The sequence below is a fragment of the Balaenoptera acutorostrata genome, chromosome 15, assembly GCF_949987535.1.
Source record: "Balaenoptera acutorostrata chromosome 15, mBalAcu1.1, whole genome shotgun sequence".
Classification (NCBI taxonomy): domain Eukaryota; kingdom Metazoa; phylum Chordata; class Mammalia; order Artiodactyla; family Balaenopteridae; genus Balaenoptera; species Balaenoptera acutorostrata.
This window is the reverse complement of record NC_080078.1, coordinates 61,264,297-61,279,161: the sequence shown is the minus strand read 5'-3', so window position 1 is coordinate 61,279,161 and position 14,865 is coordinate 61,264,297. Positions and strand designations below refer to the sequence as shown.

Sequence of the window (14,865 nt, the reverse complement as noted above, 5' to 3'; positions counted from 1 at the left end):
TCAATCTGCAAACCTCCCCTATCTGCCCTGAGCCATGTATAGTATCAAAGTTTGGGGGAGGGGTACAGCAGGTGGAAGGGAACCTCTGGTCATCAGCCACACCACCTTGTGATACCCAGTGTCCCAGCCTACATAACCTCTGGAGTCATCACACAGCCAGCCCCTGTGGAATCTTGTTATATTCCCAAGATTTTACTGAGGCACATCAGCAAGCAAGTTCCTTTGGCTCCATCTGATCTCAGATCTCCACCCATTCCAGAAAATGTAACTGCCCCCCACTCCCCTTTTGCATCTTTACTAAGGAAAAGCTTGACTTCTACTTTCTACCTGGCCAAATTAGTTGAAGGAGCAAAATCCCATGGCCCTAACTACCTACTTGGAATTTGTATATGAATTTCAAGGGGGGAGGGAAAAATACACTGTACAAATACAAATAAATGTTTTAAAAAGTTATCCTGTTAGGTAGATATTTTAAGGAACTTCAGAACTGAGTGACTTCCCTCTCAATATACTCTGCTCCACATTTCTCAGTTGTCCACTTAGTAGATCAACAGGGTGCCTGCCTCCTAAGCACTTTACAAAATGTGTTAAGCCTTGGCTGCTGAGACACACTAGCTGTGCAAAAACCATATAAAACATAATTTTCAGTAGAGAGAAGGGGATTTTCTTCCCAAGTCAACTCTGTAGGTTGTATTGTGGTAGACATTTCTTAGATATGCAGTGCCTAGAATATCATTATACAAAGTACAACCTATCACATTTGTATGTATTTATTATATTTAGACATTGCTGAAAAAAGAAAAGGCAAAAAGAGGAAATTGCTCATAGATCCAGTCAAGGAGATCAGTAGCAAAATTATGCATAGACAGCTTACTTCCTTTACGGACACACTCATGGTTTTGGAACTTGCACCTCCTACCCAAAGGTTGATGATGTGGAAGCAGAGGGGAGGGGCAGACACACTTCTGTCAACTGCTGCCCAGGATCTGACTCATGCTGAACTGAAAATGGTAATAGTTTCCATTCTTTTACATGGGTGCAATGTTTGGTGATAAATAAATACATATTTATATTCATAGATACAATGGAATTTAAACTTGTGAAAAAATACCCCCTTTTGAATTAATTTGCTGGATGTGTGTGCATGAATAATAGTTTTAACTTTTTAGCATATACGCTTGTATTTTGTTGAATTGCTTTACTTGTACAAAAGTGAGAAACAAAAATGTATATTTTTACAGTTGTTTACAAAATGCTTTGTGTCCTCTGGCTTTAAACTTGGAAGAAAATTGTTGCAGAAGGAGTCAGTAAGGGAAGAAATGGGAAGCAAAAACATAGTAGGTGAGACATCCTAATTCTGTTGGTGTTGAGGGGAATGTTGTAGAAACAAAAATTTGATTTTACATTTCAAAATTAAGATGGGATCCAATTCCATATTCCCAAGTATAAATGCTCTTAGAAGAGTACTTGAACTTAAAAGAAATTGTTAGATCAGCATTGCATTCTTCTATGTGGATTAATTTTTGTCCAACAAACTACCTTAAAAAGATGAAGTATATATACTATGTGGACTATTCTTAATCTCACTCTTTCCCACCTCCCCCACCCCCAAAGGCAGTACTCACAAGCCTTCAACAAAGAAAATTTTTATATCTCGTAGGATAATGTTTCACTTTAAGACAACTAACATGAAAAATCACTTAGTGATAAGAATAGCATTTAAACAATACAGTTAACCTGAGATATATAATATATCTATCCTCCTAGAGGATACATGAAATTTTAATAATATTAATAATGAATTATTATTGTGACTATTATAAAGGAATAATAAAGCCAACTTATGTGGTGAGTGAACCTCTGCTTACTGAAGGCATTAAAATCTGCTGAACAATATACTAAGATGGGCTTGGTATATCCATGTTGTCTTGTGAGTTCAATGTGTGGGAACGAGTGTGGAGGAGATAGGTGGTGGAACATGGGAAGTAGAGGTGATAAAGAGGCAGATGAGGGAAAATGGAAGATAAATATGTGAGACTTGGGGTGCTATAAGAAAGTTTGTGCACCCTTAAATTCTTGGATTCTAAGTTGTCTGTCAGAAGTTTTCTTTTGTAACAACCATATCCCAATTTTAAGTTTGAAAGATATTTTAGTGAAATCTTTTTTACTTCCTTAATAATTCAGAGACCTCCATGATGGAAGAGCCAAATTCCCTGCAAGAGTTAAGTCAATCCAAAACTTGGAAGGAAGCGACTGATGGATCTAAGTGTAGCTATCGTGAGGATACCAATAAAAATATTAACTCTGATGTAAGTTAACCAAAGAGAGTAATAAAAATATTATTATCTTCCTGACACATACAGTGAAGGAACATTGAGACTCTGGTATATCGTCTTATATTTATAGTTTATATTTCATCTTATGTTATTCTGTAACTTCTTTAGTATGTAGCAGTACTACAGGGTAAAACATAATTTCCATCTGCAGAACAGTATTTTCTAGAAGTTTAGGATAGTAAATCACAAGATAAGTCGTTTCATACTGAAATAGTATTTTGCATGGTACACTGAATAAATGATTATACCTGAATCTGGTTATATGCTGAGGTCTCACATTCAATATGTTGTGGAATCCTTTAGGACTCTAGAAAATACACCTATGTTTTGCTTCTGATCATAAGTTCACCCTTCCCAACTCTAAGAATAATATGTGTTAGACCCACCAATTATCTTAGCCTTGAATCTGAAAGACTAAAGATCTATGACCAAAATTTTTTTTTTTAATTTTTACTTAAAGAAATAATTTTTATTGAAAAACATAGTTATTAAAAAAATAGGGCTTCCCTGGTGGCGCAGTGGTTGAGAATCTGCCTGCTAATGCAGGAAACACGGGTTCGAGCCCTGGTCTGGGAAGATCCCACATGCCGCGGAGCAACTAGGCCCGTGAGCCACAACTACTGAGCCTGCGCGTCTGGAGCCTGTGCTCCGCAACAAGAGAGGCCACAATAGTGAGAGGCCCGCGCACCGCGATGAAGAGTGGCCCCCACTTGCCACAACTGGAGAAAGCCATAGCACAAAAACGAAGACCCAACATAGCAATCAATCAGTCAATAAAGAAATCTTAAAAAAAAAAAAAAAAAAAAAAGTTGCTTATATTTAAAAAAAAAAAAAATATAGTTGGAAACAGTGTGCTGTAAAATATTCTCCCAATGTCACTTTATTGACTGTACAAGTGTAAATATTATACCACACCAGATAAAAATAAACCAGTGCTTTTCTGGTTTGTTCCATCATCACTGTATTTTGATAACCACTCAGGGAATTGAGAGTCAATCCACAGTGAAACTGAATGCCCTTGGAAGGAAAGACAATTTCATAATACATTAAAACAGAATGTGTTTTAATTTGATCATATACTGGATATTGAGATACTGGGTTGCCAGTACTACTCTCTTCCTTATTTGGATTCAGACATTTCTTAGAATGCACCTACTGAAATTATGATTAGGCAAGCTTGTTTAGTTTATTATTTTTTAACATAGTGACAAAATTTTGGTGCTTGGAGTGAAGGAAAGATTGTTGCACTACTTCTTTTGAACCTTTTACTCCTTTACCCTATACTTATGCTTTAACCTTCAATTCCATTCTTATTCTGCTTCCAAAAATGGTGAACAGATACGAAATAGTCAGGAATGGAAGCACAGTCAATTTAAATGGACAGAAAAATATTGATTCTGATAATCATTTTCAAATCTTTCAAAAATTCAAACAATTTTTTGTAAAATAACTGCACAATTGAGAGTATCTAAAATGTAGAATATTCATAGAAATTAAAAGGGAAAAAACATGATAGGGCTCCACAAACATGTATATTAAAGAATAAAATGCAACCTCATACTCATGAAAATTTTTAAAAGCTAAAATGAAAAATCAAATAAGCTATGTTGTGGGAAGCTTCTAACTTAATCACAATCACAGATAACAGCTGGGGAATGAAGCTTGGAGACAGGCTGAAGATGAAAAAGGGGCCAACAGCTTCCATAGCAATGAGAAAGGAGGGTGTTGGTGAATGGAGAATTTCTCTTTTTCCATCTTCCTTTATGTCTTCGGTCCCCTTCCAGAGGACAGAGTTTTTCTTCCCTCTTGCTAGTGGCAGCTCCAGCAGCAGTGGCAAGAATCCTGTCATCTCCCTAGGTAGGGATATTAATATCCCTTCCCCCATTCTCGTTCCCTCTGCTTACAGGTCTTCTTCCTCTGCCACCTGGTTCTGGCATGAGAATAGAGGTAGGGGACTGGGGCAAAGACAAACTGCTTCAAAGAAAGTGGTCTCAGCCATGCAGCAGCAGAGACTTTTGATATGACATCTGTAGTGTTGAGGGAAATAGGAAGGGAAAAGATAGGTAGCAAGGAGGGCAGAACATGCAAGTTCTTCATTGTGGGAGGCATAAAGAAAACAGGAATATTTAAGTCAGGTATTGCCTATTTGGGATATTTCAGAAATAATATTTTGAGAATGCAGGTAGTATTTTAAATTAGTTTTAGAAATGAGCATCCATGTGATTAAAGCATTTAACAAAATGAGATTGTTCCTGTGATGACTACTACTACTGTGATAACTTACCTATATTTCCCTAATTTGATTTAGCAGGATATTGCTGAAATGGTATCTTCAGCTGCTGAGGAATCATCTTTAATGAATGTCATCTTAGCACAAGAAATTGAAAATTGTCCAATTGAATTGGTAAATAGATGTATAGTCTTGAGAATGTTATTTAAAACTTTGTTCCTAAATAGTTAACACCTTATTTACCTAAAAATTGTTTTTAGCTATCATGTTACTCTCTAAAATTACAATTTAAATTTGTGATCTTAACAAAGATGTGTATGAGTAGCTTGATAAAACATATTCAGAATTGCTTTGATCTTTTATTCTTTAATTTATTTTGAAACTTTAAATAATTTTAAAGAAATGTATGGGATTTTTTTGCTTATCAAAGGTAGTCATGGGTTTAAATGTTGAGAATCATTGTTTTAAGTTATTCTTATAACATCTCTAAAGAAGCAGAGTTATATTATGGCTATGTCCTAGGGCATTTGAAATTTCATTTTATTTAAAGAAAAATGTATGGGCATTATTTCCCAAAACAATGACTCACGGTCTATACCAAGACCTTGGCTGATATAGACCAAGGTCTGACTCAAGACTTCTAGAGATCAGAAAAAGGGAATGGTCTGCACGGAGGACCACAAGTCAGTAGCAAAGCCAGAGCTAACATGTGACTCACCTGACTCCATATAGATTACTGTCTTATTTCTCTAGTCCTTGTCCCATAGTGCTGAAGGCATTTTTAAGATTGTAATGAATTTTAACAAAAGTTTCTTAGTTAAATAATATCAAAACACCTACTAATGCCTAATGTTAGTTTGTTTTTAAATAAATTATCTTTACAATGAGTTCCAAGACTATTAAATTTTTTTTTCATATGACTGACTTCTCTGGATAATCTAGGACAGAATAAATACATGAAATTTTTACCTGAAACATCCAAACAGCTGAGCCAGAAGAGAGTTGAGTCACTTTCGCCTTTCTCTTTGCTTCTAGACACAGGTTATTTTCATACATGGTCAAGAAAACCACAACACAGCACAAGTTCAGCTGTTTTAATAATCCACGGGGCTTTCCACACAATGGACTCAGCTGTAGGGTGTCCAGATAGATCAAGTGGATAGGCTTCAGCAAAATGCACAGACTATTTTTTTCTGAGCCTTTTCCTGATTGGTTTAGTTGTGCAATATAGGTGAAGCTGCAGTCTCATGGATCTTTAACAAAGAGTTGGGCCATTGCTTTTTACATTCAAAAAATACATTTGCATATTTAACAATAAAATAAACGTTAGTAATTGGGTGAACTAGTTTACCCCAGAATAAACCAGAAAGGAATAAACATAAATTTTACCTGGAGGAATTTAGAAAACTCTTCAGAATAAAATTGACCATATTTTCAGATCAGTATCTTTGGAATGTAAGAAAGGATGCTGTATAGGCAGAACCAGGAAGCCAGTACAGCTAGCAGGAATGGGGACTTGGCAGTCCCCTTAGCCTCAAAAGATTTAAAATATCATACAGGATATTCTGAAGCTTTCTGAAATCATCTTGGAGTCCATGAAATTGAATGCAATTTTAAGAAGTGTCTGGGCTCCAGAGGTATACACAAAAGCTTGACAAACAGTGGAGCTGTGATAAGGGTGACACAGAAGCTGTTAGGTTTCATGGTCAGAGATAGCGTTGGGAAAATTATAAAGTAGGTCAGATCTGTGCCACTGCCACTTGCCTCCCCCAACCCTTTGTAGGCTTGCTTTTTTATCAGACTCATCAGCACCTTTCCTATGCCCAATTCTGTTCTCAGCTTATAAGGTGTTAGTTGGTAAGGGCTTAGAATGAGTTCCTGTGAAGGGATTTCAACTCTACAATTTTTAAATATTAAGGTGTTTCTGAAAGTGGCTAAAAACTAAAAAGATTGAATCTATTCAAATAACATGAAAGGCCGTGGGTTGATCTTTTTCGGACAAGGCACCCTTGAAATTTGTAAGATTCCTAACCCAATTGTACACAACCTACTAAACATCAGTTATTGTTACAGCTTTTATATCACCAGATAAATTCATATGAAGGCCTTTACGAGGTAGTTCTTCTATAGCTTTTTGTTTACTCCTGTCATCTGAGTTCAGATTGACCAGAGCTGGGACAGTCCTAGCCAAAAGTGGTCATCTTTACTTTTAAAAGTAAGTGCACAACGCCTGGGATGCATCACCAATAGAGATGGCAGAATCTCAAACTCTGGAACCCCTTGTCAGAAGATAGCCTGGGAGTATAGATGTAATCCTGTAAAGACTGAGCTATACTTGTATGTTAGTCTTATTCTCTCAATTATCAGACTATAAGCTCCTTATTTGGCAGGACCCAGTGTTACAGTTGTGTTTCTTGCGGCAGCTAACACTATGGTTGGCAAATAGTAAACATTCAGTAAAATTTGGTTAAATGAAATATTATATCAATTATTCAAACAGGAGTCATTGGGGAATGAACAAAATATTGAGGCAGAGAGATGGAATCGAAGAATACTTCAGATGTTAAATAGCTTGCGGGTAAGACAGTAGGGTTTGTCAACCCTATTTTTATTTTTAAAAATAAGTAAAATGTTGAGTTCAACCTTCTAAATATTAATAAAAATAAAACAATTTTCATTGTGTTTTTGTTGAGGCCAAATTACACTAGAGTGAAATGATTTTTAAGCTGTATACCTGAGGCTAAATGTGAGTTTGTTTTTAGTGCCTACATGTTCTAATCAATTCTTACCCATTTTCATGTCCCTAGACATCTATTCTATGTCCCATTCTTGTGTTTAGCAGTCTGTCAACTAATTCTCAATGTGAAACTAAATTTATAACAGTTTAAGAATGAAACAGATAATTTTAAAATTTAACTTATATTTTTATCAAAATAATACATGTATATAATTTTGAAAGTTCAGTAGTCCTATGCTTAAGGCTGAAAGGGAAACACACAAGTCTTTAGTCCCACCCCTCCTTATTCCTAAGTTCTGCTTACCAGAGGAAACTATATAAACTGTTTCTTTTAGTATTTAAATCTATATTTCTAATTACATGTTCTTACTGCTCTTTCCTAATATTTCAGCTTTATATTTTATCTGTTGACTTCTTTCAGAAGAAAATGAAAATTTAGCTTAGTTATATCTCCCCCACCCCAGTCTATTTTCAGCACAGTATTCAGTGCTTACAGTGTTATAATTAGAATAGTCATGATGCAGGTTTGATTGTGACAGAGAGCCAAAACGTCAGTGGCTTAAAAAGATAGAAGTTTATTTCTCTGTCAGGTAGAGTACTATCTGGTATGGCAGCTATGTTCACAAAGTTGTCAGAGGCCCAGGTTCCCTTTATCTCATTTTCTTTATTCTTGGGATCCAAAATGGCTAACTATCCACCATGTCTGCATTCCAATCAGCAGCAAAGTTTCCTTTAAGGGTACATCCCAGAAATTGTATGTATCACTTTTCACATTTAACTGACTAGCACGTAATCACCTTGCCACATCTAGCTGGGAAATGTAGTCCTTATCTGGCAACCATGGGACCAGCTAATAATTCTATTACTATGGAGGAAGAAGAGAATGGATATTAAGGGACAACCATCAGTTGCCACCACTATGTAAAAATTAGTTTAAATTGAGGCTTCATAAGCATAATTACATTTCTTGTCAACTTTATGGGTTTTTTATTTTGGCGTTAAACATTACCTCATTTTTCCCATTTGCTTAGTATCTATATACCCATCCTTAATTCTTTTTCAAAACTCTCTGACAATAAGATAAAACCCCTTTTAGTATGGTCAAATACATCAATTGATTCATCAGTTCCTTTTTTTTTTTCTTGAAAATATCCTTCCCAGAGCTCATCCTCCTCTTGTTCTAATCTAGACTAGTTGCTCTCTAAGTCTGCTCCACAGTTTTTGTCTTGGGACATTCCTTTACCATAACATGGGAATTCCTTTGTCTCTTTCCTATGTTAGTTCCCATATTTTTGGTGCTTTGATCTTTATCTTGAATTTTTTTGGTGGTTAACATCCTCTCATAATTTTCTGAGACAAAGAGTGCATAGGAGGTCAACTAATCTATGACAAAGGAGGCAAGGATATACAGTGGAGAAAAGACAGTCTCTTCAATAAGTGCTTCTGGGAAAACTGGACAGCTACATGTAAAAGAATGAGATCAGAACACTCCCTAACACCATACACAAAAATAAACTCCAAATGGATTAAAGACCTAAATGTAAGACCGGACGCTATAAAACTCTTAGAGGAAAACGTAGGAAGAACACTCTTTGACATAAATCACAGCAAGATCTTTTTTGACCCACCTCCTAGAGTAATGGAAATAAAAACAAAAATAAACAAATGGGACCTAATGAAACTTCAAAGCTTTTGCACAGCAAAGGAAACCATAAACAAGATGAAAAGACAACCCTCAGAATGGGAGAAAATATTTGCAAACGAATCAACGGACAAAGGATTAATCTCCAAAATATATAAACAGCTCATGCAGCTGAATATTAAAAAAACAACCCAATCCAAAAATGGGCAGAAGACCTAAATAGACATCTCTCCAAAGAAGACATACAGATGGCCAAGAAGCACATGAAAAGCTGCTCAACATCACTAATTATTAGAGAACTGCAAATCAAAACTACAATGAGGTATCACCTCACACCGGTTAGAATGGGCATCATCAGAAAATCTACAAACAAATGCTGGAAAGGGTGTGGAGAAAAGGGAACCCTCTTGCACTGTTGGTGGGAATGTAAATTGGTACAGCCACTATGGAGAACAGTATGGAGGTTCCTTAAAAAACTAAAAATAGAATTACCATATGACCCAGCAATCCCAGTACTGGGCATATATCCAGAGAAAACCATAATTCAAAAAGACACATGCACCCCAATGTTCATTGCAGCACTATTTACAAAACCAGGTCATGGAAGCAACCTAAATGCACATCGACAGACGAATGGATAAAAAGAAGTGGTGCATGTATACAATGGAATATTACTCAGCCATAAAAAGGAATGAAATTGGGTCATTTGTACAGACGTGGATGGACCTAGAGACTGTCATACAGAGGAAGTAAGTGAGAAAGAGAAAAACAAATATCGTATATTAACGCATATATGTGGAACCTAGAAAAATGGTACAGATGAACCGGTCTGCAGGGCAGAAATAGAGACCAGATGTAGAGAACAAACATGGACACCAAGGGGGGAAAGTGGCGGGGGGGTGGGGGGTGGGGGGCGGGGGTGGTATGAATTGGGAGATTGGGATTGACATATATACACTAATATGTGTAAAATAGATAACAAGAACCTGCTGTATAATAAATAAATAAATAAAATTAAATTAAAAAAATAGGGCTTCCCTGGTGGCACAGTGGGTAAGAATCTGCCTGCCAATGCAGGGGACATGGGTTCGAGCCCTGGTCTGGGAAGATCCCACATGCCGCGGAGCAAGGAAGCCCATGTGCTGCAACTACTGAGCCTGCATGCCACAGCTACTGAAGCCCGCACGCCTAGAGCCCGTGCTCCGCAACAAGAGAAGCCACCACAGTGAGAAGCCCGCGCACCACAACGAAGAGTAGCCCCCGCTCACCGCAACTAGAGAAAGCCCGTGCACAGCAACAAAGACCCAACACAGCCATAAATAAAAATAATGAATACATAAATTAATTAATTAATTAAAAAAAAAGAGTTCATAGGAGCTAGAGACCCTACATACAAGTCTGAAAATGTCTTTATTTTACCTTTAACTTTATTGGATGTATCTGAACATAGTTTGAAAATAATACCTCTCAGATCTTGAAGGCTTTGTAACATTTCTAGGCATCTGTGTTGTTATTGAAAAGTCAGATGCCGCTTGGTTGGTGGTCTTTTATAGGTGACCTTTATTTTCTCTCTGGAAGCTCTTAGATCTTTTCTTTATCCCCAGTGGCCTGAAATTTCATGATGATGTGCTCTGGTATGGGTCTTTTTCATTTATTGTGCTAAACATGTAATAGATTCTTTATTCTGAGAGTTCATGTTCTTGCATTGGAAATTGTTTTGTATGTCTTGGATTTCCTCCTTGTTGATCTAGTCTCTTCTGCACTACCTATGGGTCAGATGTTGGCTCTCCTGAATTGCACCTTTACTTTTTAAAAAATCTTTTACTCCCTGTGTTAATTTTGTCTTTTTATTTTTCTGCTCTCTAGAAGATTTCTTCAACTTCATCTCTATTGCTTTTTTTGGTTTGTTTTCTAGGACTTTTTTCTTAGTTATTAATTATTCTTTTATTTTATAGCATCCTAATCTTTTTATTTATTTATTTTAACAGCTTTATTGAGGTATGATTAACACAACTATAAACCATACCTATTTAAGATATACAGTTAGATAAATTTTGACGTATGTATATATCTGTGAAACTATCACCAAAATCAAGATAGTGACCATATCTACAACCTCCAGAAGTTTCCTTGTGTCTCTTGATAATCCCTTGTCCCATCTCTCCCACTTGTCCCCCTCCCCCATCCCCAAGCAATCACTGATGCTTTCTCTCAATATCATCCTAATCATTTTTTGTGGATGCAGTATCTTCTCTTAATTTTCAGAGGTTATAGTTTTCTTTGGCTGCCTGTATTGTCTGTTTCCTCAGTGATTCTCTTGAATGCATTCTTTTCTGCTCTTGAATGTTAGAAATTTTATCCAAATGTCTCTTAGATCTCTATTTTTTTAAAGAGTGAGACACCAAAAAGCTGATTGGAGGTTAGATAAGCATGGATGGGGCTTGTAGACTTGTGGTCTTTATAGTGAGATAATTGGGTGGTGTCCCCCCAATACACACACACACACACACACACACACACACACACACACACACATCATTATCTATAGGATTTTTTTCCTTGGAATGTTCACTTTTCCCAGCTTAATCTTCAGATCTGCTGCCTAGGAGATATAAACATGATGCCCGTGGTTCAGGAACCAAAGGGAGTAAGGGAGAGGCTGGCAGTCTCACTGTTTAGACATTAGAATTTCCCATATTCCTCCAGTCTGTAACACTTCTCCTCCACCATCCACAGTGCCTATTATTCCAAGTCTAGAACCTCACTGGTTGATATCTCCAGAAAGACAACTTCCTGCTTCCTGCTAGGTATGGGAGTAGTGGTCTTCAGGTTCTGTGAGGTGGTGGAGTAGACGTGAGGATCTAACTGTTCACAAGTAGCCTTTTAAGGAACTCTCATGTTTTTAGCTTCACCCCTCATTTCCAGCTTATGACGTACTGCTGCCTACAATTCCTGAGCTTTTCCTAGGTTTTGTTTCACTTTGGGGTTTTGTTTTTTGTTTTATTCAAGTGTGTTTATAGGGATGGTATCCCTCTCATCTTGATTCAGGATGCTTTTAGTGCTGCTTCTGTCTGAAGGAGCATCCTTCTGTAAGCCTTACTTTTATTACTGTAGGCTGGCGAGAACAAGGAGCAACGAACACACAAAGCTGCTGTTTGTGCATGGCTAGAGATGGTGGTGATTTTATAGCATCCTGGGCATTTCATAACCATGGAGTAGGGATTGGGGCTCTGGACCAGGTGCTTCTTCTCATGTTTCCTCTTCTCTTTTGGAGAGGGATGAAGGAGGTCCTTTGCAAGAGGCACGTACTCGTGGGGAGACTCTCACTGCTGGAAATGCTTTTTTTTTTTTTTTTTTTTTTTACAGTTTTCATGTTTTATTGTACTTAAATTTCACCATTAAATACTGAGCAGAAGTATATGCTGGCCTTATGTCCAGATTTTTGAAATGTAAAGATAAACGGATGGATGGCCTTAAGGATGTGATATATTAGACGTTGTAGAATATATTAAATAACTAGAGAATCTGGGGGTAGTAACATTCTGCCTATACACATTTACATGTTTAGTGGCACAAGTAAACTCTATGGGGACAGGAAGACAGATGTAAAGCTTTGAGTTGCAATTAGAGGAAAAGCCCATTCAGGACTGAACTGAGAGGTCCTTGCTTGCTGACAGAATCTCCCCTTGACTTCAGACTTTAGACAAACTAAATAGTTTTTTTGGTCAGTATACAAAAACCACTAATTGTACAAAATCCCTATTAGTCATGAGAAGCAGTAGCAACAAGGTAGATTAAGGAATTGGCTCAAGCCAATTCAGACTGTAGGGTCTGGCCAGTCAGAAGTGAGCAGGGCTGGCTGGAGGCTGAAAATCCAATTGGATGTTGCAGTTCAAGTCTGGGATCTATAGATTAGAACAGCCAGCAAGAAACTCAGTCTAGAGGCAGAATGGTTAGTGCATTCCTCAAAAATCCTTGTTCTCCAAATAAGTTCCTAAAAGACTTTCCTCAAACAGGGTCAAATTTCTGTATCTCAAGTTGGCTTGCTTTTTGCTGGCTTTCCTCTCTGCTGGCATGTAGGGTTCGGCTTTCTCTAAGTCTGATAGTCTTCCACTTTGTATTTCTCTCCTTCCTTTATTCCTTTACCTTCATTTTAGAGGAGTTTCTGGAGGAAACAGAATAATCCTCTCAGGGTGTTTTTCAAAAGGATTCTTGAAATTGAGAAGGCTGTCCCTGCTCTCTCCCTGGGGAAAAAGCCACCCGATCCACATTTTGTCTCCTCAAGAGCAGGGGATAAATGAAGGCTTGGCATGCCATCTCTGAAAGGTTGCTGACACTGGGCTGCTCCTGTGGTTGAGATAAAGTATGATAAATTATTTAACTTATTAATTTGTTAAATGTTATGGACTGGCAAAAAAAAACAAACCAAACCAAAACAAAAAAACCCTTGTATATGTTATTTAAAAAAAAAAAATGCTTCACAGCTATCAAATTAGTACAATACTCACAGGGATACTGACCAGTATTCACCACAGTATTTCTAACTAAAAAACAATACTCCTGTTCTAGAAATCTGATTCCAAGTACATAGTCTAATTAAATACTTTATTGTACCTCAGTTTTTTCTAGTAGATTCACAGGTGTCCTATAGTGAATCCAACATCTTTTTAATCTGTGCAAAGAAACTGGGAGATGTATTTAGTCATATTCCCCTGCCATTACATTTACCACTAGAGTTGTTTAGTCACCCCCATCCTGCAGTACCTTTAAAGAAAACAAGCCTGATAGGCTGATAATTTTCATTGATTTTGAAGATTCCCAAGGTCCTGTGGACTTTTTTCTGCCTGCAAGTCTAAATTAATTTACACTTTCTCCAGGAGCCATTTATGTTAACATCAATTTTTTAAAAGACCTAACATTTGTATAACACATTAGAAATTTGTGTAACACTTTACAGTTCTTTTGGATGTATTTTCTCAATGAACCAAGCTGTGCTCAATGACCTATGATGTTTTTTATGTTTCCTAATGAGTCATTTGCATTTCTCCATTTAAGAATTTCACAGTCACTTATCAAAAATATCAATATTTTGTTGTTCATTATGCATCCACAGCCTGCTTTATTTCTAAGCATCTTGTTTCCCTTTCCTTTCTTCTTTTATAATTGTTTTCCCAGGAATCCAACAAGATGGGAATGCAGTACTTTAGTCTGATGAAGCTCTGCAGAAATAATGACCGAAAACAAGCTGCAGCCAAATTTTATAGCTTTCTTGTCCTAAAAAAACAGCGAGCTATTGAGCTGAGCCAGAGTGCTCCCTATGCAGATATTATAGCTACAGTGGGACCAATGTTCCATAAAATGTGAAGGAAATCCAGAACATGCAGATTTATGTCACCATTGGAATTTCTTTATAGATTGTTCAATTTAATGCCAAAGCTGTCTGGAAGCAGCTGAAGGTCTGATCCATTTCATAGATAGGTTGATCTCCTATTTCCTCTTTGTAAGCTCAGAATAATCATAGCTAGAATTGGAAACCTATATGCTTACAGAAATACTTAATTATAGCTAAGTAATATTTTAACTTAGTTGACTTGAATGCATATCATTTACCATTTCCCTGACTTGAATGTTGCATTTAGAATACATTTTTAAAATACTATATGCCTTCAAGAAACATTCAAGGATTTTTTAAAAATTGGATCATTTGCTTAAATTTTATGGGATTAATTAATAATTAACACCTTCTTATTTCCCCACAGACAATAATTTATTTGATTCTAATGCATATCATTCTTGATTTGATGTGTCCTGGCTTTTAATCTAATATCTTAATTGAAGAGTTATAAAATTCATCTTAGTTTTTAATTATCTGAGTGGCTTTAGTCTAATAATAGATCATTCAACCTGTTTATATACTATT

The 14,865-nt window shown here is 36.7% G+C and overlaps 1 protein-coding gene and 1 pseudogene across 1 annotated transcript in view; one reads left to right on the top strand and one right to left on the bottom strand.

The window, feature by feature from the left end:
• Positions 1-14,309, top strand: part of RAD21L1 (RAD21 cohesin complex component like 1) — a 28,235-nt gene extending 13,926 nt beyond the window's left edge. Inside the window, exons 9-14 of the mRNA XM_057529465.1 lie at positions 784-1,010; positions 1,242-1,341; positions 2,185-2,309; positions 4,648-4,740; positions 7,067-7,144; positions 14,121-14,309. Coding sequence (XP_057385448.1) covers positions 784-1,010; positions 1,242-1,341; positions 2,185-2,309; positions 4,648-4,740; positions 7,067-7,144; positions 14,121-14,309 — 812 coding nt within the window. The remainder of the gene's footprint in view (positions 1-783; positions 1,011-1,241; positions 1,342-2,184; positions 2,310-4,647; positions 4,741-7,066; positions 7,145-14,120) is intronic.
• LOC103006074 (40S ribosomal protein S27-like) lies at positions 12,001-13,097 on the bottom strand (annotated as a pseudogene).
• Positions 14,310-14,865: the final 556 nt, after the last annotated feature.